This window comes from Chrysochloris asiatica, unplaced genomic scaffold (assembly GCF_000296735.1).
Source record: "Chrysochloris asiatica unplaced genomic scaffold, ChrAsi1.0 scaffold00004, whole genome shotgun sequence".
NCBI classification, from domain to species: domain Eukaryota; kingdom Metazoa; phylum Chordata; class Mammalia; order Afrosoricida; family Chrysochloridae; genus Chrysochloris; species Chrysochloris asiatica.
The window spans coordinates 45,977,975-46,005,129 of record NW_006408522.1 but is presented as its reverse complement, the minus strand read 5'-3'; the positions used below and the strand labels follow the sequence as shown (position 1 = coordinate 46,005,129).

At 40.5% G+C, this 27,155-nt stretch overlaps 2 protein-coding genes across 2 annotated transcripts in view; one reads left to right on the top strand and one right to left on the bottom strand.

Annotated features, from left to right (window-relative positions):
- Positions 1-25,827, top strand: part of AVEN (apoptosis, caspase activation inhibitor) — a 180,168-nt gene extending 154,341 nt beyond the window's left edge. Inside the window, exons 3-6 of the mRNA XM_006831907.1 lie at positions 17,338-17,408; positions 22,354-22,449; positions 24,569-24,932; positions 25,712-25,827. Coding sequence (XP_006831970.1) covers positions 17,338-17,408; positions 22,354-22,449; positions 24,569-24,932; positions 25,712-25,827 — 647 coding nt within the window. The remainder of the gene's footprint in view (positions 1-17,337; positions 17,409-22,353; positions 22,450-24,568; positions 24,933-25,711) is intronic.
- A 1,135-nt stretch (positions 25,828-26,962) lies between these two features.
- RYR3 (ryanodine receptor 3) overlaps positions 26,963-27,155 on the bottom strand; it is a 775,913-nt gene continuing 775,720 nt past the window's right edge. The window contains exon 104 of the mRNA XM_006831810.1: positions 26,963-27,058. Coding sequence (XP_006831873.1) covers positions 26,963-27,058 — 96 coding nt within the window. The remainder of the gene's footprint in view (positions 27,059-27,155) is intronic.

Sequence of the window (27,155 nt, the reverse complement as noted above, 5' to 3'; positions counted from 1 at the left end):
CCCACCCTTACTAATGTTATGATGATTATAACTTCTTTTTCCTCTTGTGCATCTAAAGAAATGTTTGTATGTCCCTAATCAACCACATTTTAAGTATTATCTCTTCCTTTGGAGTATTTACTACATTGTAAGGAAGGATTGTGAAACCTTCTAAAGACTTTTACATTAAGAAAGAAAGCAAGTGGGTTAAGTCAACCCTTCTTGTGTAGTCCCATTACACAGTCTCCATTGTTGGGCTGTTAGTGTCCAGAACAGCCTCAATTAGTAGATTGCACTTCCTGAAGGAGTAATAGAAACAAGTTGGTTAGGAATTTATATAGATATAAAATTTGATAAACTTGATTAATTTCCCCTACCCCAATGATATAACCTGTATTTTATTTGGGCACAGTATAAAATGATGCTTCTTGAGTAGCCATACCTCTAAAGTGGTATAAAATATGGAAAAGATTGTTTAAAAGTCATTTGGAACAACCCCTTTGTTGTATATGGTGCTTTTAATTTTCTCTTTATATTTCCTCAAAGCTTCATAAAAAATAGGGGTAAGTAAGTGGTGTAACTATTGTTGCATGGAGGGGATTGTAATCACTGAGATGAAAAATAGTATTTGATTTGTTGAATGTAAAACTGATGATCTTGTTTGTAAACCTTCACTCAATTCACAATAAAAAGTTTAAAAACAAAACAAAAAGAGCACTTCAAGATCTACCATGAAGTACAATACTATTATAGAATAATATCCATACACCCACAAAGAAGACCAATTAATACCACTATGATTCAAATTTATGCACCAACCACTAAAGTCAGTGATGATGAATTGAAGAATTCAGTCTGAAATTGATCAAACATGCCATCAAGATGCACTAGTAGTTGTGATTGGAATGTTAAAATTGGAAACAGAAGAGGGATTGATTGGTAGTTGGAAAATGTAACCTTGGTAGTAGAAATTATGAGGGAGTTTTCATGATAGAAGTTTGCAAGACCAGTGACTCCTTTATTGCAGGTATGTTTTTCAACACCAGATGGAATACACGGAATCAAATTGACTACATCTGTGGGATGAGAGGATCGAGAAGCTCAATGCCATTTGCCAAAACAAGGCCAGGGGCCAACTGTGGAACAGACCATAAACTGCTCATTTACAAGCTTAGGCTGAGGCTGAAGAAAAAATTTAAAAGGTCTGTGAGAACCAAAATAATAATCTTGAATATATCTCACTTGAATGTAGAGACCATCTCAGTCATGGATTTGATGCATTAGACACTAATGATCAGAGACCAAAAGAGTTGTGTGATAATATCAAGAATATCAGAAGGTAAAAGCTCATTAAAAAGACAGAAAAGATCCTAGTGGCTGTCAGAAGAGACTCTGAAACTTACTGTTGATCCTAGGCAAGCTAAAGCAGCTGGAAGACATGATGAAGTAAAAAAGCTGAACAAAAAATTTCAAAGGGCAGCTCAAGAAGACATAGTAAATTATTATAATGAAATAGACAAAGGTTTGGAGTTAAAAAACGAAAAGGGAAGAACATGCTCAGCATTACTCAAGCTATAAGAAAAAAAAATGAAAGCCTCAGGTTGCAATATTGAAAGATACTATGGGCAAAATACTGAATGTTGCAGGAAACATCAATAGAAGATGGAAGTAACACATCGAATCACTGTACCAAAAAGAAATGATTGATGTTCAGTTATTTCAAGAAGTAGCATCTGATCAAGACCTGACGATATTGAAGGAAGAAGTGCAAGCTGCGCTGAAGGCAGTGACAAAAACCAAGACTCCAGGAATTGATGGAAACCAAATTATACTGTTTGAACAAATCAGTGCAGCACTGGACATGGTCACTCATCTATTCCAAGAAATTTGAAAGACAGTTAGCTATCTGGCTAACAGATTGGAAGAGAGCCATATTTGTGCTCATTCCAAAGAAAGGTAACCCAACTGAAAGTGGGAATTACTGAATTAATATCACATGCAAGTAAAATTTTGCTGAAGAAAATTTAAAAACCGTTGCAGCAGTACATCAACAGGGAGCTGTCAGAAACTCAAGCCAGATTCAGAAGAGGACGTAAAATGAGGGGTTATCATTGCTGACATTAGATGAATCTTGGCTAAAAGCAGAGAATACCAGAAAGATGCTTACTTGTGCTTTAGTGACTGTGCAAAGGCATTTGATGTGTGGATCATGACAAACTATGGATAACATTGCATTGCAAAGATGAATATTCCAGAACATTTATTGTGCTCATGAGGAACCTGTACATAGACCAAGATTCAGTCATTTGAACAGAACAGGGGGATAATGAATGGTTTAAAATCATGAAAGGTGTACACTAAAGTTATATCCTTTCACTGTATTTATTCAGTCTTTATGCTGAACCAATAATCCAAAAAGGTGGATTATACAGAAAAGATCATGGCATCAGGACTGGAGGAAGAGTTATGCAGATGATACTATCTTGCTTTCTGAAAGCAAAGAGGACTTGAAATACTTACTGAAGAGGAGCAAAGACTACAGCCTTCATTATGGATTGCACCTTAATATAAAGAAAATGAAAATCCTCACAACTGGACCAGTAATTAACATTGAATATAAAAGATTGAAGTTGTCAAAGACTTCGTTTTGCTTGGATCCACAATCAACCCTGATGGAAGCAGGCAGCAGTCAAGATTAGGAAAATCAGCTGCAAAAGAAATGTCAGTCTGAGCACTAAGGTACACCTGACCCACGCCATGGTATTTTCAGTAGCCTCACATGCATGTGAAAGTTGGAGAATAAATAAGAAAAGCCAGAAAAGAACCAATGCGTTTGAATTATGGTATGGGAGAAGAATATTGTCAGTACTGTGGACTGTCTGAAGACCAAACAAATCTGTCTTTGGAAAAAGTACTGCCAGAATATTACATAGAAATGAGGAGGGCAAGACTTCATCCCTTGTACTTTGGACGTATTAGAAGGGACCAGTTCCTGGAGAACGACATCATGCTTGGACAAAGTGAAAAAGAGGGCAACCTCCCAGTGGGATGGACTGACACAGTGACAGCTCAAACAGAACACCACTGTGAGAATGGGACAGGACCCGGCAGTGTTTTCATTCTGTTGTGTGTAGGGTTGCTAGGAGTCACAAGTGACTTGAAGATGCTTAACAACAGTTGCCAGTCACTCATAATCTCTTTGGCAGCTAACCAGGCTACATCTAAACCACAAGTTCCGTTTGAACAGCAAGGTCAGCAGTTCAAACTCACAAGCTGCTCCTTGGAAAGCCTATACTGGGTCACTGAGTCAGAATCAATTCGATGACACTTAAGATTTTCCTATTGGAGTCCTGGTGTGTTGTAGGATAAGCACTGGACCTCAAGGTTGATTTGTACCATAAGATTGGTGGTTCAAATTCACCAGCTGCTCTTCAGAAACCCTACACAGGGTCACTATGAGTTTGACCTGACTTGATGGCACTTAACAACAGCAACACCATTCTCCTTTGGTAAACCGCTTAACCAGATTGTGTGTTTATTATCTAGCTGATACACTGGTCCTTGACTTTTACCAAGATTTCCATTTTTACCTTTCATACACATTGCCATACCCTGAAAACTTCAGCAGCTGAATACTCTGATGTCAACATATTTTAATTATAGAAATTCTCAAATAAGCAGAAAAGTAGAGGAAATGAGGTGATAAATTTTTATGTATTCATCACCTAATGTTACCAGTGTTGCCTAGTAGTACTGTCAAGTCAATTCCAACCCACAGAAACCCTGAATAAGTTTTCTAAGGAGCAGCTGGTGAGCTTGAATTACTGACCTTGTGGATCAAACCATCTTTGCAGCCCAGTGTATTAATGCACAGCTCTTCACCAGGGCTCTTATGTTATCAGTATTCTGGTTTAATATTTCATTAATTATTTTTGCCCATCATATTTCATTGACCCCCAACACACACACACACATTATTCTCCCCTCTCTTCGGGTTTTGCCTGTGAAATTTTAAAGTAAATTTGGCATATGATGTCATTTCACCCATAAACGTAGCTGGTATATTTTATTTTCAGCCAAAGGTTATGTTTTGTTTTATCTTAAATGTAAATGCTTTGCCCATATACTGCCTTAATGATAGCTCTTTAATATTGTGTAAAGCCCAGTCCTTATTCAAATGCTTTCACAGACAATAAAAAAGTATCCTTTTTATAATTGGTTGATTCAAATCAGGGTCTTTCTGAGAGGAAGGATAGCAGGAAATGTGCCTTCTATGTTTATATTATTAACACTCAGAGTTTGGCACATAGCTGAGCTCAAAAATGTTTGAAAGAATGAACAAATTAATAAGTGAGATAAATGAATTGTTTTACCAAAACACAGTCAGTGCTGTTTGACTGTGTTTTGGTAACAAAACACACCACACAAGAAAAAGCTTTCATTGTATTGTAAACCCATATTTGTCCTTTCTCAGAATTGTGAAAAAGGTTGAAAGGCATATATCCAAACCAAATCCACTGCCATCGAGTTGGTTCCAATTTACAGGGTTTCTGAAGTGGTAAATCTTTACAGGAGCATAAAGTCTCATTTTTCTCCTGAGGAGCAGCTGGTGGGTTTGAAAAGCCAACCTTGTGGGTAGCAGTCCATTGCTTATCCTACAACTCTCTAAAATGAACCTGAATTTTGGTTTGAGAATTTTTTACTTTACAAGTATGTCTTTGAAGTAACTGTAGAGAACTAATCATCAGTGAGCATAATGATTGCCATCTATGCTAACTCCTCGTAACTAACCAGCTCTCGTAAAGGACTTTTGGTAACTTGTAGCAGACCTCTTGTGGCCCCTCATCCACTCTCCCCAGATCCTTAGCAATAAGAACCTCTGGGTCTTACCTGGAAAAAAACAGGATTACCCTTGCAGACCTTACCACTTGTTAAGACATACCATTTATTTCTGTCCCAAAGAGAAATTAAGGAGAAGTGGTCTGTGGTAGCTTCTAAGATACCTTCTAAACAGATGGAGGGCAACAAACAAGCTTTTTGTCTCCTTTTCTTCAACTCTTCTACATTGCTGTCTGGAATTTTAATGGGGTAGCTAGAGTTCTGGTCACCATGTAGCCTCATAGACATTAGGGACTCCTCCCACATGACAGAGCAATGAACTGGAAGGAGTTGAGCCACCATACAAGCCTTTGATGATCTAATTCTGGACTTGATTTTGGTGGCAGAGATAATAAGCTTTCATCTTTTTGAAGCCACTGCTTTTCAGATCTTTTCTGCAGGCATTCAGACCAAATCTTAACCGATAAACTCTTTTTGCGGCAGGTCAGTTCTAATTATCTTAGAACTTCATTTTCCATTCCGAAGGTGTATCTGTGCATTCTCCTACTTAGTTAGTCTTTTCGAATCATTTATGCCTATCTTGGAATTTGGTGCTAGGGTTTGATGTTGGCCTTTTTTCTGAAAATGACAGTCCTGAGAAATTTTACTTGATTGTCTGTAGTTATGCATGTATAGCACAGATCTTCTTTTTGGAGGAAATAGTTAGATTCTAAATTCTAGAATGTCAACATCATCCTCTCATAAAGGCTAGAATCCTTTTAGAGCACATGAGTATATAGGGTTTTTTATCCCACACAATCCATCCATATGGGAAACCAGTTTTTAGTGACATTGGGAAGATAAGCACATCTTATAATGTAGTACTCAGTGTGGATGTTTGATGCTCAGGGGCTTTGGGGGCACAACATCTGGTGAGAAAGCTAATTATAAGTCACTTGAGCAAGAGGAGAGATTTCTCTTCACTCCCTTTTCTCTTGGTTCAGCCTGACTTTTGACTTAATCACTGGAGTGGCCTGGGTAGCCTTCCTCACAGAGGTAGCTATTGCTTTGTTTTAGAGCAGATACTGAAGAGAATGGCTTCCGCATCTAGAAAGGCTCATCTGTGGGAGCTGGAGATTGGGGGTGGTGAGGGATCCCTGGTGGCGCAGTTGTTTAAGCACCCAGCTGCTAATTGAACGGCCAACTTTTGAACCTACTTGCCACTGCATGGCCGAAAGTTGTGGCAGTCTGCTTCTTGTAAAGATTCCAACCTTGGAAATTCTATGTGGTACTTCTTACTCTGTCTGATAGGGTAACTATGAGTCAGAATTGACTCAGTGGGCAATGGGTTTGTTTGTTTTTAGATAGCCTGAGCTGTAAATTTTCTCTGGATTGATCTGTGTCAGCCTAAAGACTTAGGATACACCTTGACCTTCCAAAGACAGCAGCTTTCATAAATGAGTGTCGAGAAATTCCAAGCGAGAAGAGGGGGCTTTGATTTTCTCTGACAGCCACTATGGTGACTAGGAGCATACTCTCTCTCTGAAGTTTGTGGACTTGTCAGTCTTCAGCAGCCTCTAAAGTTTGTGATTTCCCAGGGGCTTTGTGTTCTTTTTGCAGACGTATTCCTAGGGTAATGGGGTGAAGTAAGGAATGGGATCATGGTGAAAAGAAGAGCCAGGAAAATGGAGTTGAAAATGTAGTGTTCCAGAGCTACTGCTTTCTCATCCTTTCTGGAGTTGGTTTTCTAAGTGAGGCACCGTAAAGATCTGGGATCATTTTTATGAGAAAAGTATTCAAATAGCTAGGCTAAATGTCAGTTATGGGAACTGCCACTACCAGATTATTGGGACTGGGTATTAGGAGTGGACGGATTGTGGGTCTTTCACAAAGACACTTGATTTGTAATATTGAAATGGAAAGGTTTCTCTATGCCCAGAAATGATTCCTAGTAATCTCATTCTAACTTCCATTTGTAGTTTTGATGGTTACATTTTACTTGAGTGAAAGTTCTTTCAAATGCTAGGGCTGAAAGGGTCAACTTAAAATTCAAGCTGTGTATTATCTATGAGTAAATGGCAAGTTTTAGCAAGCATATTGGATCTGTGTGATGCCAGTGATCATAAAACATGTGTTAGACCAGGTTGAGAAGTTAGGTAGAGTGAAAATCCTAGCTATTACAAACATAGTGATAGATTTAATACAGCTCACCTTTATTTCACCAACATTATCATTACCAGAGTACTTTAGAGATCTGTAAAGAGTCTTATTTTAAAAGTTAATGTGTTTAAAGAAATCTCTGCGATACTCCTTTCCTACCTACAATGGGGAATGATCTGCCCCTTGTTTGATTGTTTCCTTAGTTTGGATTTTGGTATCTTCAAATGTCAATATATCAAAATATTAGTATATCAAATACCATAAGGTATGTATTGAGCATTTGTATTTATTCTGGGGAAGTGAGACAGCTGAGAAGCATAGTGGAAGTAGTGGCGAGAGCTTTATTAGTTGTGGGCATAATAAGAAATGCTGAGAGATGAGAGATCTTGCTGTTCCACTAGGAATTGACTGTGTGGCTTTGGTCAGACCATTTGGGTTCTTAAGAATTGAAGTTCTTCATAGTTCTATAAAGTGAGGGCTAGAGTGAATGATATCTGTCAACCCAGCTTTTGAGATCTATGGATATTCTATCTTAAATGCATTGTGAGCCAGTCCCTTGTCCTCAAATTCTAGTTGTTTTCCATCCCCCTAGATTTGATTTTCGTTCGTTAAGTCCCAAATGTAATATATGTTTGTTATTTACAAAATAAAATTCAGCTGGAAAATGTTCTATGCAGAAAGAAAAGTCTTGCTGAATCCCACCTTCTGACAGATAATCATATTTAAAATAGGTATATATAATGTCTAACTGATTTCTTTGCATGTACTGAAGCTTACAGTTTTTGAGATACTGGATGTCTCTATGTCAGTACATATAGTACTACCTAATTTTTAAAATGGCCTCGTTGTTGTTGTTAAGTGCCATTCAGTTCTGATTCATAGATCCAGTTGATCAGGTTGTAGTCATTCACGCTTGCTCCTTGTATCATACTTCTTTATTTACATCTGGTCAGCAAGTCACCCAGATATGATAGTATCCAAGTGAGTACTATCAAATGGGAGTTCTCTCACACCTTCCCCCTCTTTAGATCACTTCACCGTTAACTCTAGCCCCCAATGGCTAGGTCGGTGTCCATGGGCTCAGGAGTTCTCACATCTCTCTGAACTTCAAGTCAGCCAACTCATCCTCTTCGCTCTCTTATCTCAAGGTCATCGGGTGTCTATGGAACATGGCTGATCTCAGCCCATGTCTTCTTTACTGCATTTCTCCCACTTCCATTCACAAGTCGACTAGGACTTCTGAATATTGATCATGGCTGATCTCAGCCCGTTTCTTCATTGCTGTATTTCTCCCACTTCTGCTCACAAGTTGACTAGGACTAGGTTGCCAGCAAGTATACATGACTGTTTTTTGTGTGTTCCCTTTGAGTTCCAGTCTTAGAAAAGGGTTTACCCTAATGGACTGACTGTTCTTGCCTGAAGACTTCAAGGCAAACAGCTTGCTTGATATTGTCACAGCCACATAGTCTGCCCTCACCTCCCCCCAGTTTGTCTTCCTTCCAAGAAGTATCTGCTGTTCTGGGTTGTTCTGCCTGTCTTTTCAATTGGGAATGTCCCTCCACCTAAGGTTCTATATGGGCCTCAAAATTCCACCTACGACTCCAGGCTCCACAAGGCTTAACAAGAAATGTGTTTCCCTGGGCATATTCAAGTCGCCTTTTAGATAATCCGATCAGTTACAGGCTGAAGACAGGCTTACAGCTCTCTGTAATCATATATCTCAATATTCCTTTCTAGCCCACTTAAATGTCTGTATTACACTAGTAGGCAGGGAAACTCAATATCCACAAACAGTCAAGTACCTTAACATTATTTCCTCCTTTACCCATTTAGAGTATGTTTTGATGCCTATATCATAGATTCCCTATTGTTCCAAGGCTATGCATGCACATCAGATGGACTTTTGACATATAAGAAGAAAATCTGAGATTGCAATAAAATCATTAAAATTTCAGTACAAACATTCTTAATGGCCACATTTAATTCTGACATTCTATTGTTTTTAAGTGTCATCGAGTTGGTTCCAACTCAGTGGCCAGTATAGGGTTTCTGAGGCTTTATATCTTTGCGGGAGCAGAAAACCTCATCTTTCTCTCACGGAGCTGCTAGGCATACTAATTTCTCACCACTGGTGTCAGCTGATTGCTCCTGCAGCCACTCTACTCTATTACACATTTCAATACTAATGTTGTTGTTAAGTACCGTGAAGTGAGTTCCAACTCATAATGACCCTGTATAAAGTTTCTGAGGTGCAGCTGGTGGGTTTGAACTGCCAACCTTGTGGTTCGTAGTCCAGTGTTGACCCTACAGTGCCACACTGTTAAGTACCGTGGAGTTGGTTCCGACTCATAGTGACCCTACACAGGGTTTCTGAGGCTGTAAATCTTTACGGGAGCAGAGCGCCTCATCTTTCTTCCGCGGAACTGCTGGTAGTTTCGAACTGCTGACCTTGAGGTTGGCAGCCCGACTCGTAACCACTACGCTACCCTAGGAGTCCTTAATACTAAACAGAAGCTAGCTTTCTACTGAGGGTCAGGGAAAGGAACAAAACACTGTTTGGTCAGTTTTTTCAAAATAGAAGTAATGTAGCCACTCAGCAATTTAAGCTTGTTGTCCTCTCCAATAAGTAACTGATTCAGTAAATACTTATGTACTCATCAACCAACTGCCAGACTTGGGGATTTGTTTGATGGTGATGAGTTTCTTGAGACTTTCTTTCTGAATATTTTCAGAAAATAGCAGCTTTTAGTGAATAGATTACCTTCTTGATAAAAAATTGTTGGATTTACTAGGCCTGCTAATTTGATGTTCTTTTTATCTACAAAGTGGAGCCCCGGTGTGGTGCTATAGGATGAGAATTGGACAGCTAACCACAAGGTGGGCTATTTGATCCCATCAGCTGCTCCTTGTAAGCTCTGTATGTTATTGTGAAGTGCCGTCGATTCAATCCCGACCCATAGTGACCCTGTATAGGGTTCCTGAGGAGCAGCTGGTGAGCTTGAACCGCCGACCTTGTAGTTCAAATGGCATTGCAGTCTGATGCATTAACCCACAGCGCCACACCAGGACTCCAAACTCTCTTTATAGGGTTGCTATAAGTAGGAACTGGCTTGGCAACACTTAACACCACCACCACCTACAGAGTAGAAAATGTTGGCATTGTGTTGCTGTTCAAACAGCCTATTTAACAGTTAGTGGTGGTTTTTAAGTGCTGTGGAGTTGGTTCCAACTTATAGTGATCCTGTGTACAACAAAACAAAACAACACAAAACACTGCTGTGTCCCAGCCATCCTCACAAGCTTGACTAGGTTTGAGCTCATTGTTGTAGCCTGTCAGACCATCTTGTTGAAGGCTGACCCTGTACAGAGCCCGGTGGGGCAGTGGGTTAAATATTGGGAGTCCTGGTGTGGCATTGTGGGTTAATGCACTGGGCTGCAAAGTCGCTTTGAATCTCAAGGCCGGCAGTTCAAGCTTACCAGCTGCCCCTTGGAAACACTGTACAGGGTTGCTGTGGGTTGGAACCGACTCGATGGTACTTAAAAACAACAGCAACCTATAGGTTAACAGTTCAGACCTATTGTTATTGTTAGGTGCCATCAAGTCGGTACTGACTGACTCATAGTGACCCTATGCACAACAGAATAAAACACTGTCTGGTCGTGTGCCAACCTCACAATTGTTACTACGTTCGAGCCTGTTGCTGCTGCCACTGCGGCAGCCTTCTGGTGCTCTTCATCATCTTTCAGTGTTCAGTCTCTGGTACTGACAGCATTCCACTGCGATTCATAAGATTTCCAGTGACTAAAGTAGGTGGAAGTAATCTATCTCTTCTTCTTTGTCTTCATCTGGAAGCTCAGCTGAACCTTGTCCACAGTGGGTGACCCTGCTGGTATTTCAAATACCCATGACATAGCTTCCAGATCACAGCAACACACAAGCCACCACAGTACAACAAACTGACAGATGCGTGGTGGTCGCACTTACTAGCCACTCCATAAGAGGACAATGAGTCAGTCTGCTACCGTCAAGATTTACAGCCATGGAAAGTCTGTGGAACAATTCTGCTGTTTCTTCTAGGGTCACTCGGAGTCCGAATCCACTTGACGGCAGAGGTTTGGTGTGTTTTCAGTTGCTCTCCCATCTAGTTTGAAGGTCTTGTATAAGTACATGTCAAGGCAGTTCCAAAATCTTGTGTCGGCCATGGAGTTAGACTTTGAAGAAGGATGATTAAAGTGGTGTACTTTCTCTGAAAACACAATTTTAGTGTGTGACCAAACTTTATATGCTTTTGATTCCTAAGATACTCATACTCCGGAGTCATGATTATTTCTGCTGTCCTAAGTCTGATGTGGCACTGTACGATAAGCATTGGATCACAGGGTTGTTTGAACCACAGAGTTGGCAGTTCAAACTCACCAGCCAATCCTCGGAAACCCTATACAGGTCGCTATGAGTCAGAATTGACTGGATGGCACGTAGCAAGTCTGATACACAGGAGGTGGTGGGAGATGGTGGTTGTGTGCTGGTGAGTTGGTTCCAATTCACAGCGACTCTGTATAGGGTTTCCAAAGCGGTAAATCTTTGTGGTAGCAGAAACCCTCATCTTTTCTCCTGCAGAGTGACTGGTGGACCTGAACTACTGAACTTGCATTTAGCAATCCAAGTTACAGCCCACTATGCTACAACTGTTGTCGTAGTTGTTAAATACTGTTGAGTCCGTTCCGACAAGGGTTTCTGACCTTGTAGTCCAATGCAGTGTCCTGCAGCGCCACACCAGGACCCCGTAACACCACTTTTGATTTGTGTATTTCAGGAAATAATTCAGAAAGAATTTTGTTAGCACATTTTCCAGAACTTTTGATTTTAGCATTCATAGTTTCGACACATCTGAGCATTCTTTCATCTTCAGTGAAAGTCTTTGAGAAGTTGACATTCTCTAATCAACTCCACAAGCTTGTTCTTTAAAAATGTTTTTAGATTTGAAATTCAGTGAAAAAAGGAAGGCCTTCAAGGAGATGGGTTGAAAAAGGATGGGCTTAAGCCTAACAATTGTAAGGCTGGTGCAGGACTGTGTTCTGTTGTACAGAGGGTTGCTATGAGTTGGAGTCCACTCAGTGGCCCTGAACAACATTATTAACCTCTACATGCTTGGCTTATGAGGAGGTTTGTTTGTTTGTCTTTTAAAGCATTCTTTAAACCGTGTGGTTTTGAAGTTTGATTATTAAAAACAAAATGTGCTTGAAATACCTTATTTTTCTTGTAACACTGTCTTCTTTATATTCTTTATGTGTGTACCTTACTTTGTGTGGGTCAAAGATGATTTCATGGTCCATTGTATGTGTCTTCTCCTAGTTTTGAAATTTTGACATGGCAGAATTACAGAATCCATGCCTGATAACCCTGTGGGTAGTTGTCTCTTGTCTTACTTCCACCCCTCCCCCTCACCTTAGTCTTTGGTCATTTTGATCTTGTCTCCTGGTATCCCTGATGGTTTTTCATGGATTTTGGAAATTATGTATGAAAATTTTTAAGTGAAGGTTTCAAAATGACTATTGTTAAGTGCCATTGTCGAGTTGGTTCCCACCCATAGCGACCCTGTACAGGGTTTCCAAGGAGAGGCTGATGAGCTTGCACCAACGACTTATGGTTCAAACCGACCTTGAAGTCCAGCACATTAAGCTACAGTGCCACACCAGGATAGTGTCATTTTTCACTTAAAAGGACTTACTTTTGCTCTTGTAAGCACAGTCAGAGGTTGAGTTGATTTCACAGCTGGCCTCAGACTTTGTGTGGGCCTACTAGTCAGTTTGTAGTTCATCTGTACTTCTTGGCGGTAGCTCATTAGGGTTCCTTCTTAAATGGCTAGATTTTCTAAGACTTCTATGTCCATGAGCCCTAAATGTCACATTTTGTCTGCCCAGTGCTGTAAGACCAGCAGAAGTTCTCTTCAGCTTCATAACCCTCAAGTTTTCAGCTCTTCAGCCCCACCTTTTACATTGACAAGTGCCTCAAGGAGGAAAGCAGTCCTGAGTGTTAGACCTATTGCCTTGTGCTCATCTGTTGCCGTGGTGATTCTCTGATGTCCTCAAACCCTTAAGAGGGTTGATTTGCAACAAGGTAGTAAGCCATTGTTGGAATCTGACCTATATTTCAAAGTGACTATTCAGATATTGGAATAGATACTTATGTCGTGTTTGTATTACTAGTATTTTGTTGGTTATGTGGATGATAAAATTGTATGCAATCACATGAGTATGCATAAATATTTATAAAGTTACATTAAAGAAGACTTTAAGCTATTTAGCCCATTTTAAAAAAATCTGCCAAATGAATTTTAAATATATCTTTGTATTATTGGTTTCATACACATTTTAGCCACTTGTTTTTCTGTTTTGTTCCTCTTTTCCTCTTTGCCTTTTTGGTTACTTTATTCCAGTAGATTTGCAAAAGAACTGTTTGCATATAAGGAACCATAACTTTTGCCATATGTGCTACAAACATTTCATCTCAGTATGCCATTTTTTGGGTTTATAATTTTTGTCATAGAAAAAAATTTCATTTTGATGTTTTAAATTTTTTGTGGTTTTAAAAAATGCCTTATTCATTCCAAGATTTTAAAGAGACTTGGCCCTGCTTTCCTGTAAGAATGGTATGGTCTTCTTTTTCAAATCACCTAAGTCTTTGATGTGTATTGAATTTGTTTATGTATATAAAATGAGGAATAAGTCTAGCTTAGTTTTTCCATATCACTGGCCAGTTGCTTTAGCACTATTAAATAATTTGTTGTGTATGTGTATGTATATATATATGTGTGTGTGTGTATACGATATGCTGATATACGATACATGGTAGTAAGTATTCCTTTCTAATGACTCCTGGTGTGGTGCTATAGAATAAGCACTGGACTGTGACCCACAGGGTTGGTGGTTCAAACCTACCAGCTGCGCCTAGGAAAACCCTACACAGGGTCACTAGGAGTCAGACTGACTCAACAGCACTTAACAACAACATTACTTTCTACAGTCTCTTATGATCTGTTTTCTTGGCTAGTTCTATTCATTTTATAAATTTTATAACCTTTCTGAATCCTTTTATTACTGCTAATCATTTTCAGCTCTTTCTTATGAGTATTCCACATAGGTAAGTATATATATATATATACTTACCTATTTTTTTTTTTTTAGATAATCAGATACTTATTTAATCTCCCCTCCAATTACACTGGTTGCCCTTTCACAATGGTGGCATTAGTTTATATACATAAGCCTAATCTCGGCTTTCATTTAGAGAGTGAAGACTATCAGCATATTTTCTTCTTTAGTTTGTATTAACAACAACAAAAACCAAACAAACAAAAAACTTGGTTCATCAGCCTGGAGCAGCTAGAAGAGCAGAAGATACTTCATGAAAGAAAGACCAGCAGGAAAAATCTGAAACAATAATGGCAGTCTGATTGATTACTACAAGAACAAGTAAGCTGTTTGCCTGGGAGCCATCAAGGCAAGTGGTCGGGACCTCTCAGAGCAAAGCCCCTTCCAAGACTGAGACTTAAGGTGAATACATGAGCAGGCATGTGGTCTGGCTGGTGTCCATATTGGTCACCGATAAGGGAAGAGGGGATAAAAACAGCAATGAAGTTGCGAGCTAAGCCTGACCACATTCAGTAGACTCCCATGAACCCAGGTGGAGACCTGGATGGCCAGCAGTATGGCAAGACCTGGGGACTCCTGGGCCCAGAGGCAGTGACATGGCCACAGAATACTAGAGAGAAGAGTGAAGCATCCAGCTGATATGAAGTGAGGGGAGATGCACAAGAACATCCATACTTGCAGATATTACCCATTTTGACCTGGCTTCAATGGTGGGATAATCAGAACTCAACTAGAAGAAGAAAGAAGAGGGGGAAAAAAGGAGTAATTCGCTACAATTTGTTGAACTTTACCTATACTTATGGATGTAGTAGCTCAAAAAAGGGAACAAATCTTTACCGCGAGGATCACTCCTTCACCCTTGGTACACAGGGTAGACAGGGATGTGCAACATAGACATTGGCTACCCAAAATGGGGGGCCTATAAAGGCAAGAAGTGACTGGCTTACAAGCTTTCAAGAGGGAGCCTAGTTCCAGACAGGAAGGTAGAATCACCACTGAATGATTTCCAATTCATTAGGACCAGGCTGGCGAAAGGAAATGGGGATAAGACTCTTGTGGTACAATAGTGAATAACTGCCATCAGGTCTGACTGTGAGGCTAGGAAATACAGAGGTAGATGTTTTTTGACAAAAGGAAGAGAATGATTGATTTTGCAGCCCAGGAGCGCAGGCCCCTGGGACCATCAAGTAAGAAGAATGGAGAGCGGGACCCTACCCAGAGGCAGTGACGCCATGGATGGAGACAGAGATGATGACGTGGACAGATGGAGCAGCTGGGGACACTGGACTCAGGGAGGGAGAAGAGCTGTGTGCTGGCGGCTGGGGGTGTGTGTGGGCCTGTGTGGCGAACCCTTTGGGGTTATATGATGATGCATGGAGGGGATTGTAATCATTTTAATGAAATGAAATATGATAGGATGAGTGTAAAGCTGATGTTCTTCCATGTAAACCTGACATTAAAAACTTAAAAACAAAACCTGGTTCATTTCACTAGTTTGTTTCTCTATACTTTGTTTTTCTTTTTCTTTATAAAATAGTCAGTGGACTGATTTTTACTTGTTCTTTGATTTGTAATGAAACTATCTGAAATTCACTGTTCCTTGAAAACAGTTATTATGATTTACAGTAATTTATTACTATATTCTGCTGCTACAGTTTGAGTTGAATTAGTGTTGTTCACAAAATTCATACTGGAAAGAACTTTCACATTTCTTAATATTTAACTTTTTAACTTATTTTTGCTTTTATAATTTGTTGGAGTCCTGATGTATTTGCTGCAGGATAATGCACTGGACCACAAGGTCAGTTTAACCTCAAGGTCAGCAACTCCAGTCTACCAGCCACTCCTTGGAAACCCTATACAGGCTCACTATGAGTCAGAACGACTTGACAGCACTTAACAACAACAACAACTAGTTTATTTGTATTATCACCCACAAATATGGTTTATAAAACTGCTACATTTTAGAATTAAGGTTTTTTATGGCCTTATCATAGTCCTTTTTAAACATTAACATGTACCTATAAAATACATACATACACAATTGCAATACATGCATGCACACACACACACACACACACACACATATATATATATATATACATACATATATATGTATGTATATATATATATATATGTATGTATAAGCAGTCTAGAGCCTGCTTTCCTCTAGTTCCATATATATATCTACATACACATGGAAGACACCCTTGGTAATTAGGTTAGTCATTACTTTTCAGGAATCAGATTGAGTTTCCAATGACTAAGAGGAGTGATTTTACCCTTTCTCATGACTAAAGGTGTTTTTGGTTTTGTTGCCTTGAGTTTTGATTTTGTCAAATGTTAATATTACTAGCTATGTGTTTAGAAACGGCAGTAGATAGGTTCTAAGTTTGTCTTTGTCCATCTCTTTATTTTTGAATTCTTCTTTCCCCCCATAACGCCCCCCCCCCCACTTGTTCATTTAAAAATAAAGAACCCAGTCTATAGTTAGACCACCTGAGAGGTATCATGAGAAGAAGGCCCTGTACCTGAAAGCTGAAATATAAATAGGAATGGTTAAAGGTAGGAGGATCTTCTAGACAAGAACAAATAATTTAAAAGGGGTGATAGGATGGAGTGTAAAGTGGGTATTGAATGATCTTACATGTTCATACTGCCTGATTCCAACAGCTCAGAGCAGTGCTTCAGTAACTAATCTAATGCCCATTCTTTGAGCTATAGTTTGTATTTGACATTCTTTTTGGATAATGTTTGGAGTGATTGTGGAGGCTGGTCACTTCTCTTTGAAGATACATTTTAAGTCTATCATGGACCAGTCTAGAGCCTGCTTTCCTCTAGTCCATTTCTTCTTCCTGTTCTTTTCTGCCTCACCATCAAATGAAGTTTTCTTGTATACAAGATGAAAATTTGCCAAATATGGACAGAGATGACCTTGTCTGCTGCCCTTCACAGTAGAGTTGCAGGTAGTTCTCTCTGGATGGTGGCTTCTGAGAATTGAGTGAAACTACATATTCAATTGTCAACAGTATTTTCCATCACCCACTCTACAGGGATTATGTGTAAAGGTGTAGACGTCGGGATCTTCTTTTGAATGATATTACTGAGTTTGGGGAAGTTAGCTCTTCAGAGTTGGTATTTTTGCTTTGGGAGACAGGGAAATTATTTAGAGAATCGAGAATCTTAGGACTTTTACATAAAATTGTACAATTTCTTTCTTATTCACAGGGGACTCCTTCTCACAGTTCCGGTTTGCTGAGGAAAAAGAGTGGGATGGTGAAGCCTCATGTCCAAAGCAGGTAAAATAAAAGTTTGTCTTGACTGTTCATGGGCACTTTAATAGGCGGAAAACTAACATTTTCCATGTTACTGCTTAGATATGGTCTTCAAGTGGGAAAGAGTTGGATAACTCCTGTGTAGCTTATTCTCAGTTACTGGAATTGTTTGGAACATTTTCAGGGGGCTCAAATTTCAGACTCTTGAAGCCAGAGTTCATTTTTATACCTGGCCATTGGGGTGAATTACTCATGTAAATGAAATTGCAAGTGGAAAGTCTATAGTCAGGATTTTGAGTGGATTACTTTGCTATTTAGTTTTTGTTTATTGACATCTCCTGTCAGAGTGGAAAAGTATTTTTCTCCTGTAGACTTTTTGATGTTACCTGAGAAATTACTTCATCATCCTGTTGTTGTTAAGTGCCGTTGAGTCGGTTCCAACTCATAGCAACCCTGTATAGGATTTCCAAGTAGAGGCTGGTGAGTTTGAACCACCAACCTTGAGGCTCAAATGCTTATCGTCCGATCCAGTGCTTATCTTACAGCGCCATACTGCTATAGCTTTAAATAAATCTACTTCTACAATTGGGAGAATAAAGGTGTAAAATAAGAACAAGGATCATAAAAGTCTCTCGCTGAATCCATAAACAGTAAGAACTTTATATGCTTTGTGTTTGTGCCATGTTTTCATCTCATTGAATTCTGATTATTTTTCAAAAAGGATTTCATGGATACCTTCCCTGTAGGACGGCAGGTACTCTCACTGAATAAGTGGGGATTTGTTACATGTTTCTCGATAAACAACAACAAACAAACCTGTTGTCATCAAGTTGATTCTGATTCAACCCTAGTGCCTGTTATGTATTACATATGTTATTATTAGTTCCACTGAGGTGGCTCCGACTCATGGTGACCCTGTATATAACAATGAAATGTTACCCAGTCCTGCACCATTCTCATGATGGTTGGTATGTCTGAGTCCACTATGTGACTATTGGGGTGTGCCTGCCAATCCAGGAGGCTCATCTTCCAGCACTATCTTGGACAGTACTTGGTTGTGCTCCATAAGCTCTGGCTAATTTTCAGAAGTGGATTACCTGACCTTTCTTCTTAGTCTGTCGTAGTTCAGCTCTGCTAATGTTGTCCACCAGGTGTGACCTGGCTGATACTTAATGAAATGTCTGGCATAGCTTCCCCACATCATAGCAACATGTTGTTGTTATGTGCCGTGGAGTCGGTTCTGACTCATAGCGACCCTGTACAGGGTTTCCGAGGCTGGAAATCTTTACGGGAGCAGAAAGCCTCATCTTTCTTCTGCAGAACTGCTGGTAGTTTTGAACTGCTGACCTTGTGGTTCGCAGCCTGAATCGTAACCACTACGCTACCAGAGCTCCTTTAGCAACATGTAAGCCACCACAATATAACTAACCCACAGACGGGTGCTGCTTGCTGTTGTTAAGTGCCATCCATAGCCGATGCGGACTCACGGTGAGCCTGGACGGGGTTTCTGAGGAGAAGCTGTTGGGTTTGAAACACCAACCTTGTGGTTCACAGTCCATTGCTGATCCTACAGCACACACCAGAAGTCCAGATAGGTGGCAGAGATACTTTATTAGCCAAAACACCCCCAGCCAGTTGTCAATGATTTGAGTCATCCCACAGTGACCCCATGTGTGTCAGGGTAGAACTTTGCTCTCTAGAATTTTTCAAGGTTGTGACCTTTTGGAAGCAGATTGGCAGGCCTTTCTTACACTGGTTCTTGTGGTGAGTTGAACTGGCAGTCTTTGGGTTAGCGGTTGAACACCTCACTGATTGTGCACAGAGGAACTCATATTTTATTAGGTGCAGCTGATTCAACGATGAATAAAACAGTGACCTTGCTTGTTCAGTGCCTCAGCATATAACAGATGCTCAGTAATTATTTACATAATAAATGAAAAAGAACACAGCATAAAAAAAAGTAGTGTAATAAATGAATTAAGCTATTTTAGGCTGGGAAATGATTAAGAATGATACCATGGGGAAAGGATCCTTGGAATTGGCCTTAGTGCATGAGTGTGATTCGGGTCGGACCTGTCTGAGGGAATAGCATGAACTTATGAGGCGATCTCCAAGAACAGGTTGTGCTAAGAGTGGGGTATGTGGCCAGTATATTCCCAGAGGAGGAGACTTAAAAGGTAGGTGTGATTGTGTTGGCAGAGGCTTGGCTGCCAGCAGTTTGGGCTTCATGCTCTTCAGGAAGCACTTTAGCCTGTGGTTTATACAAACAGAGATTTTCAGGACCGTACTTCAGAGTTTGAATCCTGGTGCCACCACTTGAGTGAATTTCTTTCTGTATTTTCTTATCTGTGAAATGGAGCTAATAACAACACATATATCAGAGTTGTAATGAAGGCTAAACTAGATAATATTGTCAAGCTTTTTAGTGTTGTTGTTATGTGCCATGGAGTCAGTTCCAACTCATAGCGACTCTACACAGGGTTTCCGAGGCTGTAAATCTTTACGGGAGCAGAAAGCCTCATCTTTCGCCCGTGGAACCACTGGTAGTTTCAAACTGCTGACCTTGCAGCTTTTTAGTGTAGTTTCTAGCATATATGAAACACTCAAAATTATCTTTTATGACTTTATTGATCCCTGGTGTGGCTCTGTAGGATAAGCACTGGACTGGTCAGTAGTAGTTCAAACCTACCAAGGATAAGCACTGGACTGGTCAGTAGTAGTTCAAACCTACCAACTAACTGCTCTCGGAAATGCTCTATGGGGTCATTGAGTTGGAACCAACTCGATGACACTTAACAACACTGTAAGTTGTACATGTGGTCCATGTTCATGAGCGCTGTGACTTGTGAGGAGGCTGCTTTCTATCGGCACAGTGGTGGCCACAGCACTTCCGTTCTCACCAGGGACTAAGCAGCAATGGTCTAAGTGACAGAGTCTCATCAGGCTCCTGGCCAGAGAGGAACCAGAAGATTAGAGGTGCTCCGAACCTAAACAGAGTTCTGTGCCCACTAACAGCAGATAAGTGAGTGGAGGGGCTTTGCTCCAATGGCCACAGCCAGCTTCTCTCTCCCAGCTTCCACTTGTACAGAAGAGAAGCCTTCAGGGCATCTCCCTTCTCTCTGCACCCTGACCTCACAGCGTCTTCCCACTAGATGTGACTTGGCACCTATCAGTGGCTAGACATTGCAAGCCAGGTTACTTAACCCCAAGTGGGAGTAACCATCAGGGCAGGTCACGTAGCTATAAGGACCCAAAACAACTCACCATTTCAAGAGAAAAAAAATCTATGTAAGTGGTAATGTCAAAAGTGAATTCATGGTATTTCAAACTATACCTGTTTTTAAAATTTTTTAGTATTATGAGCAACTCACTTTAGCTAGTTTTATATCTAAGGCATTCAGATAAACCTTCTGGGGACAAAGGGGTAAGCTGAACATAATCAGTCAGTCCATTCCCTATATCTGTATGTGGTCTCATGAACTTTTCCTTGTGGATAGCTTGTCTTGAAGTCATGTTGTATGTGATGCAAAAGAGGGCTGAGAAAGTCTGGGCATTGTTACCGTGACCTCACCTCTGCTCATTCTATAGGTGCAAGTGGCTGGTGGGACTCACAGAGCTGCTGTTCTCACACCTTTATAGCTATAGAAAAGGGAGTAGTAACACAACGTAGCTTTGCAAACTCCTTGGAAAGGAGCTGTGGGCATGGTAACATTTCAGTTGTTACGTGGCAAACTCTCCATGTGTCGAACAGTCAAAATCACCATTTCCTAATGAGTTTGAGAGAGGCTTTCCACTCTCAAACTTGCAAAAAAAAAAAACAAAAAAAACCATAATTGACCATGCTGGTGTTGATCACAGTAGTTAATGTGCTATGTTCAGGACTAAGGAAAGGCGTGAACATGTTTTGCACTTTTTCATACATGATATTTTAAAAATGAAACTTTTTCCAGAATAAGGGGCACATTTAGTGTTGCCAACATTGCTTCCCTGAGATATTCATCTCAGATAAAATTTCAGAGCAGGAGTAGGAAAGAAAGCCAATTCATTCTGTCAGTCTCCACGTACTCCTGTTGAGCAGATTAGTGGTTACATCAGGTCTGGGTTAAGGGCTGGGCGCCTGTTCAGTCCCACACGGAATGACTGTCCGCCTGGGATCATTATAAACTCATCTGGCAGGGAGATTTCTGCATAGAGATTAGACCAGATGATCACTGGGCTTTCTTTTAACTTGAAGTATATGGTTGTAAGGTAAGATGTGGTCCAAGTTGGGCCTTGTGATGTTTCTTGGTAGACATTACATGGTGTTTGCCTACCTTTTCGTTTCTTTTCTTTCTCTTGGATGGCCAGGCCACCTAGAAGAAGTTGTTCAGGAGCCATGAGATAACCTGAACTGTGTTTTCAAATAGTACCAGTTCGTGAGGCCAGTGCATTGATATGGCTTTATTTTTATGAATGGAAAAGGTGTCAAAGGAAGCTTTTACATGGGCATCTCACACAGTGTGCTTCCATCCTTGCTTGTGTGGTTCAGAAGAACAGAACTCAACCTGCTCCTTTGGATCTTTCAGCAGCTTCCTCTCTCTGCTGAGAAAGCTCTGCCTTCCTCTCCCTGGGACCAGCAAGTTGGAAGTAGAGGAGGTATCCATGTAGATTTCATTAAATGCTCATTTGTCTTTCAACTTGCCCACAGTTTCCTAAGTCTCCAGTTTACAGGCCTGTGGGTGTCAGGAGACCGTTGTTCTTCAGTATGAGGTGTGCTTCAAGAAAGTGGCTTTGGCTTTACTGATTTCAAGGTGCAGACAATAGAAATTAAAGCTGTTATCAAGTATGAGTTATGAATGAGACTTATTCCTGGCTAAAAGAAATATCAGTGGCTGATTTATTGACAGTTACTTTGTATCTTCTATTGTTCTCTGATTTCCAGAAGGTCCTATTTCATCATCACATGCACTTTCTCATTTTTTAAATACAGAACTCAGCCCTTTATGTGGACTGTGAGGCACTGGTTCAAGCTCTCCAACAACTGCCTCTCTCACTCCGACTCAATGTTGCTGCTGAATTGGTCCAGGTAAAAAACCTGAAGGCATCTATTAGCTGTGTGGATTAGAGGAGGAGAAGAAACAGCACTTCTCTTAAGAATCCAGCTGAGGCTTTTAGGCCAGGGGCATTAGGCACAGGCAAAGGGCTAGGTGGGGAGGAAAATTAGGAGGTGACTGTACATGTTCAGCTGAGTGTTATTTACTAGAGTTTGGACTAGGGCAATGGCAGTGGAGATGTGGAGAAGAATTTACCAGAAGCTACTTCAGAAGGAGTCAAATGAGTGGATCTCCGGGGCATATGGGAAACCAAGGCAGGGGTGTGTCACGACAGAATTCTAAGTTTCCTGGTTGTGCAACTCACTGACAGGTTTGGGCACGGAGTTTGAGCCTCTGAGATGTCAAAGTAGAACTATCAGCCAATTGGGTGTAGACATTTATAGCTTGGGAGTAGTGGCTAAAAATAAAAATTTGGGAGATAACAGTCTAAAAGGCAATTAATCAATTGACTACACCTTGAAGTTAATTGTAGTTCAGTTGAATTTTTGTAAAAAAGAGTGGAACCCTGGGCAGTACTAATTGAAAATGCAATCCAAACCTGCAGTTGGTGTTTGGTAAGCTTGGGCGGAGCAATGAAATGGTTAGACACCCAGTTGCTGACCCCGTTGTATTTACCAGGTTTGAAGTTGGGGCTGCCAGCAGGCAGGACTGGAGGACAGTTCAGAGAATTGGAGAGAACCGCAACTACCTCTAATGGGGAGAGACCCTGTGGGTTCTTTGGAAATATTTGAGGGTGTTTGGGGAAGTGCTGCTGGCTGTTTTGGTGCCTGGGGTCTAACATTGCTGGGTCTGGCCCCACTATGAGGATTAGTTAATGGAGCACACCTGTGAAACAAGGTCAGAAAGGCTATATATATATATATATAGGGCTCCAGGACTCAGGAGGGACAGGGGAAGCATTTGAATCGGGAAGGATGTTTCAGGGATGGCATTAGAGCAAAGGGAGAAAATAAGCGCAGTAACTTTGAAAACCTATTTAAATCTCTGTGCTGTGAAGTAGCTATTCTTAACCTCGTTTGTCTGTTACAATCATCTGGGGAGTAAAGAAACAAACAGAATGCCAGACATTCAGTCTAGCATTGGAAGAGTCGGGACCATATTCCAGCCTTGCCCTTCACATACTGACAATGCTGGTGATTCTTTCAAGTCATAAACACAGCCGTATTGTCTTAAGTATCTGTAAAAGGCCCAGGGAGTTTTTATGAAACAGAATCTATTCAGGATGCTTAACATGTAAAAATAAGGGGACAATGACAACACCCCAAATAGAAGTTGAGCCTCACCACCTCTAATGTTGTGCAAACTGCCCTGCTGGTCACCACAGGCTTCCCTCTAGAGCAGTGGTTCTCAGCCTTAGCTTCCCATTACAATCCTCTAGGACCTTTACCTTCTATTGAATTATAACCTAGACACAGAAAAAAGCAGGAGTAAGTGTTTATAACCTGGAATTGGCATCTGGATCAAGCATCAGAACATGGCTAGCCCCCTAGCAGTATTTTCCAGATTCTCTTCTGAGCAGTCACTACTTCCTCCAAAGGTGGCAGCCATGATCCTGATGTGAAACGCTAGGGATTAGCTTTGTCTGTTTTGAACCATTAACAAACATTCAAATTCTTATGATAATGATGTTTTCTGCTCAGTGTATTTGTCCCTCACCTTGACATCAGTGCATTTAACTACAAAGAACAGATCTGATTTGCTACTTACTTCTTGGTGAAGTTTCATTACAGGTTTAAATATAAACTCGGATAGACATACAACACTGCCAGTATTCAGGTTGGTGGTAGAAAAGCCACTGCCCTTTTAATTTCAGCCCTGAAATACCTGTAGGTAACACATAGTTGAGGTGGGTAGAATGGGAGGTGGGTAGAATGGGAGGCACAATCCTATTTTCTTCCTGTGACATCTCCACATTTACCCCAAATCAATTAGGAGGGCAGGGCCAGGATAGGAGACATTTTGTGAACCTCCTGAGTTGAGTTTCCTACCCTACAATGGGATGGGTGTGTTGGCCTTCTGTGTTTTGTTTGTACTTACGCATATGTGACAAGATGTCTGTTTTGATTTGGTGTTAATATGCTCCTTTTGCAGACCTCCGTTCCCTTAGAGCTTCCTCAGGTGAAACCAAAGAGAAGCAATGACAGCAGAGGGCTAGGGATGCAGTTACAAGGGTCTCTGGGCCCTGCAGGGAGGGGATCTGCCTCCGAGCTGAAATCTGCTGCTACCAACTGCTCTCTGTATCTGGGTCGAGAGAGCTCAAGACCGGGCCCTTCCAAAGCCTCTCAGAAACCTGTCTCTACACCGCAGTCTGAGCCAGCAGACCATTTAGAAGAGGAACTCGATCTGCTGCTTAATTTAGATGTGCCTGTAAAAGAAAGAGGTGACACCCTACCAGGTCAGACATCTCAGGACCTGAAATCGGAGAAAGACAGGAAGGTGGCCCAAGAAGAAGAAGGTATAGCTGTCCTTCACTCCCCACCCCTCTTCACTTGGGTGTTCTGTGAGAAAAGCCCCACCCTGATGGCATCTGCACACGTCTCTATTGACTGATCCAGCGCTGTCCACTGACATCTATTTCTGGGCTCACATTCTCAGCGTCCCCCTGAGCTGACCTTTCTGACAGCAGTTCTCTCACTCGATATGCCAGGCTTCCAAAGCTGCTGATTGCAGTATTAAACCTAGGGCTAGAAATTGAACTTCTGCTATAAAAATGCATTAAGATACTTGCAGCCCCCAGATTTTCAGCAGCAGACCTTTTAATCGACTATCTGGATAGGGCCCGTTAACCAACTCTTCGTACTTGTTATATTGGTCTTATTTATTGAAAAAGAGGAACACTTCCTAATTTGTGCATGTAATATGGTGGCTTGTCTGCAATGCCTAAAGCAGTGGCCTCTTGCATTTATCACATTTAGAAACCTTTAATAAATTATTAGTATAGCAATACTGGAAAAAGAGAAAACTGAGCTTGGTGGACTAAAAAAAAAAGCTAGTGAACTGTGAAATTCAACTTCAGAACAACTAAGAGAGTGAATCTCTATCCCATTTTATTAATTTGTTTAGATACTGTTGTATTTTCTGAAAGAGGTAGAGCAATAATGAGCATGCTTCCCCCTTGTTATAAGGAAAGCAATAACCAGGGCTGTATTATATCCTGGAACAAGCATAGGGAAGCTTTAAACCTCAATTCTTGGGATTAATGTAAGGTGATTAACATTGCTTTTATTTCCCCAGTTCCTGTAAAACCATCTGTGACTGAAGAAAAGAATGTGGGATCTGAACAACCAAGTGCATCGAAAAATGTTACCGAGGAAGAGCTTGAAGACTGGTTGGACAGCATGATTTCCTAAGTAAAGAAAGATGCCTGAAGCAAATGTTGGTTGCCTTGTAAGTAAGGGAGCAAGAAACTCTCCTTTAAGAATAGAATTTACAAGCATGCCTAACTCCCCACTGTTTCATTAGGGTTACTACAGTTAACACCTACCTCCGTTTAGAAATCACATAGATTTCTTAAAGGGCAGGGGATGTTTCTATTATAGCATGGCCTTCGTTTCCAGCACTTCAGGTGTAGCTGATGAAGAGATCATATGCAAGACAAGACATACATTGGTCAAAATAAACAAGTCCTGATCTAAGGGGATCTCTTTTCTCTCTCTCTTGTGAGTAGAACCTTAGGCTGTTTGTCCCCTTCCCCCACAGTCATAGTGTAATTGTAACATCAACCAGAAGTGGCCAAACCATGGGCAGGTGTGTTTAGTACTTTATTGCAGTGGGCACTTCATTTTTATTTGAGGAGATTCAGCTTCACTACTACTTACAAGAGACCATAAAGCATTACTCAATTTTGGCATAAGATTGAGATTTTCAGTACAGTACTTTTTTTCTTTTCTCTTTCTAAATAACAGCAGTTGACAAGCTGTTACTGAAAAAACAAAAAAACAAAACAACCTATGAATAACCTCAAGTGGAGTTTCATAAAGATCAATACAACTAATGAATGGAACTGTCCCTCTACAACACAAACATAAAAAACTTGCATAGCTATATCTAAAGAGGTTTTAAGGCACTTAATCGATATTTCAGTGTCGACAAAGTGTTGATTTTTTTTCCTGTTTCTTTAAAGTTTTTAAGCTGATTCTGGATACATTCAGTAGCAAGTACCATGAGAAAAATTAGACAAAATATATATTTTGTAGTTCAGATGATTCACTAGTGGGAAACTGTCTTAAGACATTCAAGTGTTTAAAAAAATTCAGGTATTTTGCAGTCAGAATTCATTCTTTCTTCAATGCTGCCATCCCATCTTTAAAAGAAAAAAAAAAATTTTTTTTTTTTTTTGACAGGTTATCTCCCACAGTGTATATGGCCCGAAGGCACAGAGTCAAATCGGTTTCAAAAATATCACAGATTTTTAACATATCCTTTTCTTTCTTGTAAAGTAAGCAGAACTGTAAAAGGCGGATCTTATTTCACTGTACTTCAGAGTTAGCCAAGCTGATCTTCATACTGTTTACGAAAGCAGTCACCAGCAGGGAAGAAGTCCCAACACCTTTCTTGGTACATCTTCCAGACATAAGATTCCTGAAATGATGCAAACACACAGCTACTGCTTTGTAAGGAAACCAACCCAGTTTTGTTTTGTTCTTCCCCTCGCTCTTCCTTTAGGAATACTAAAGGA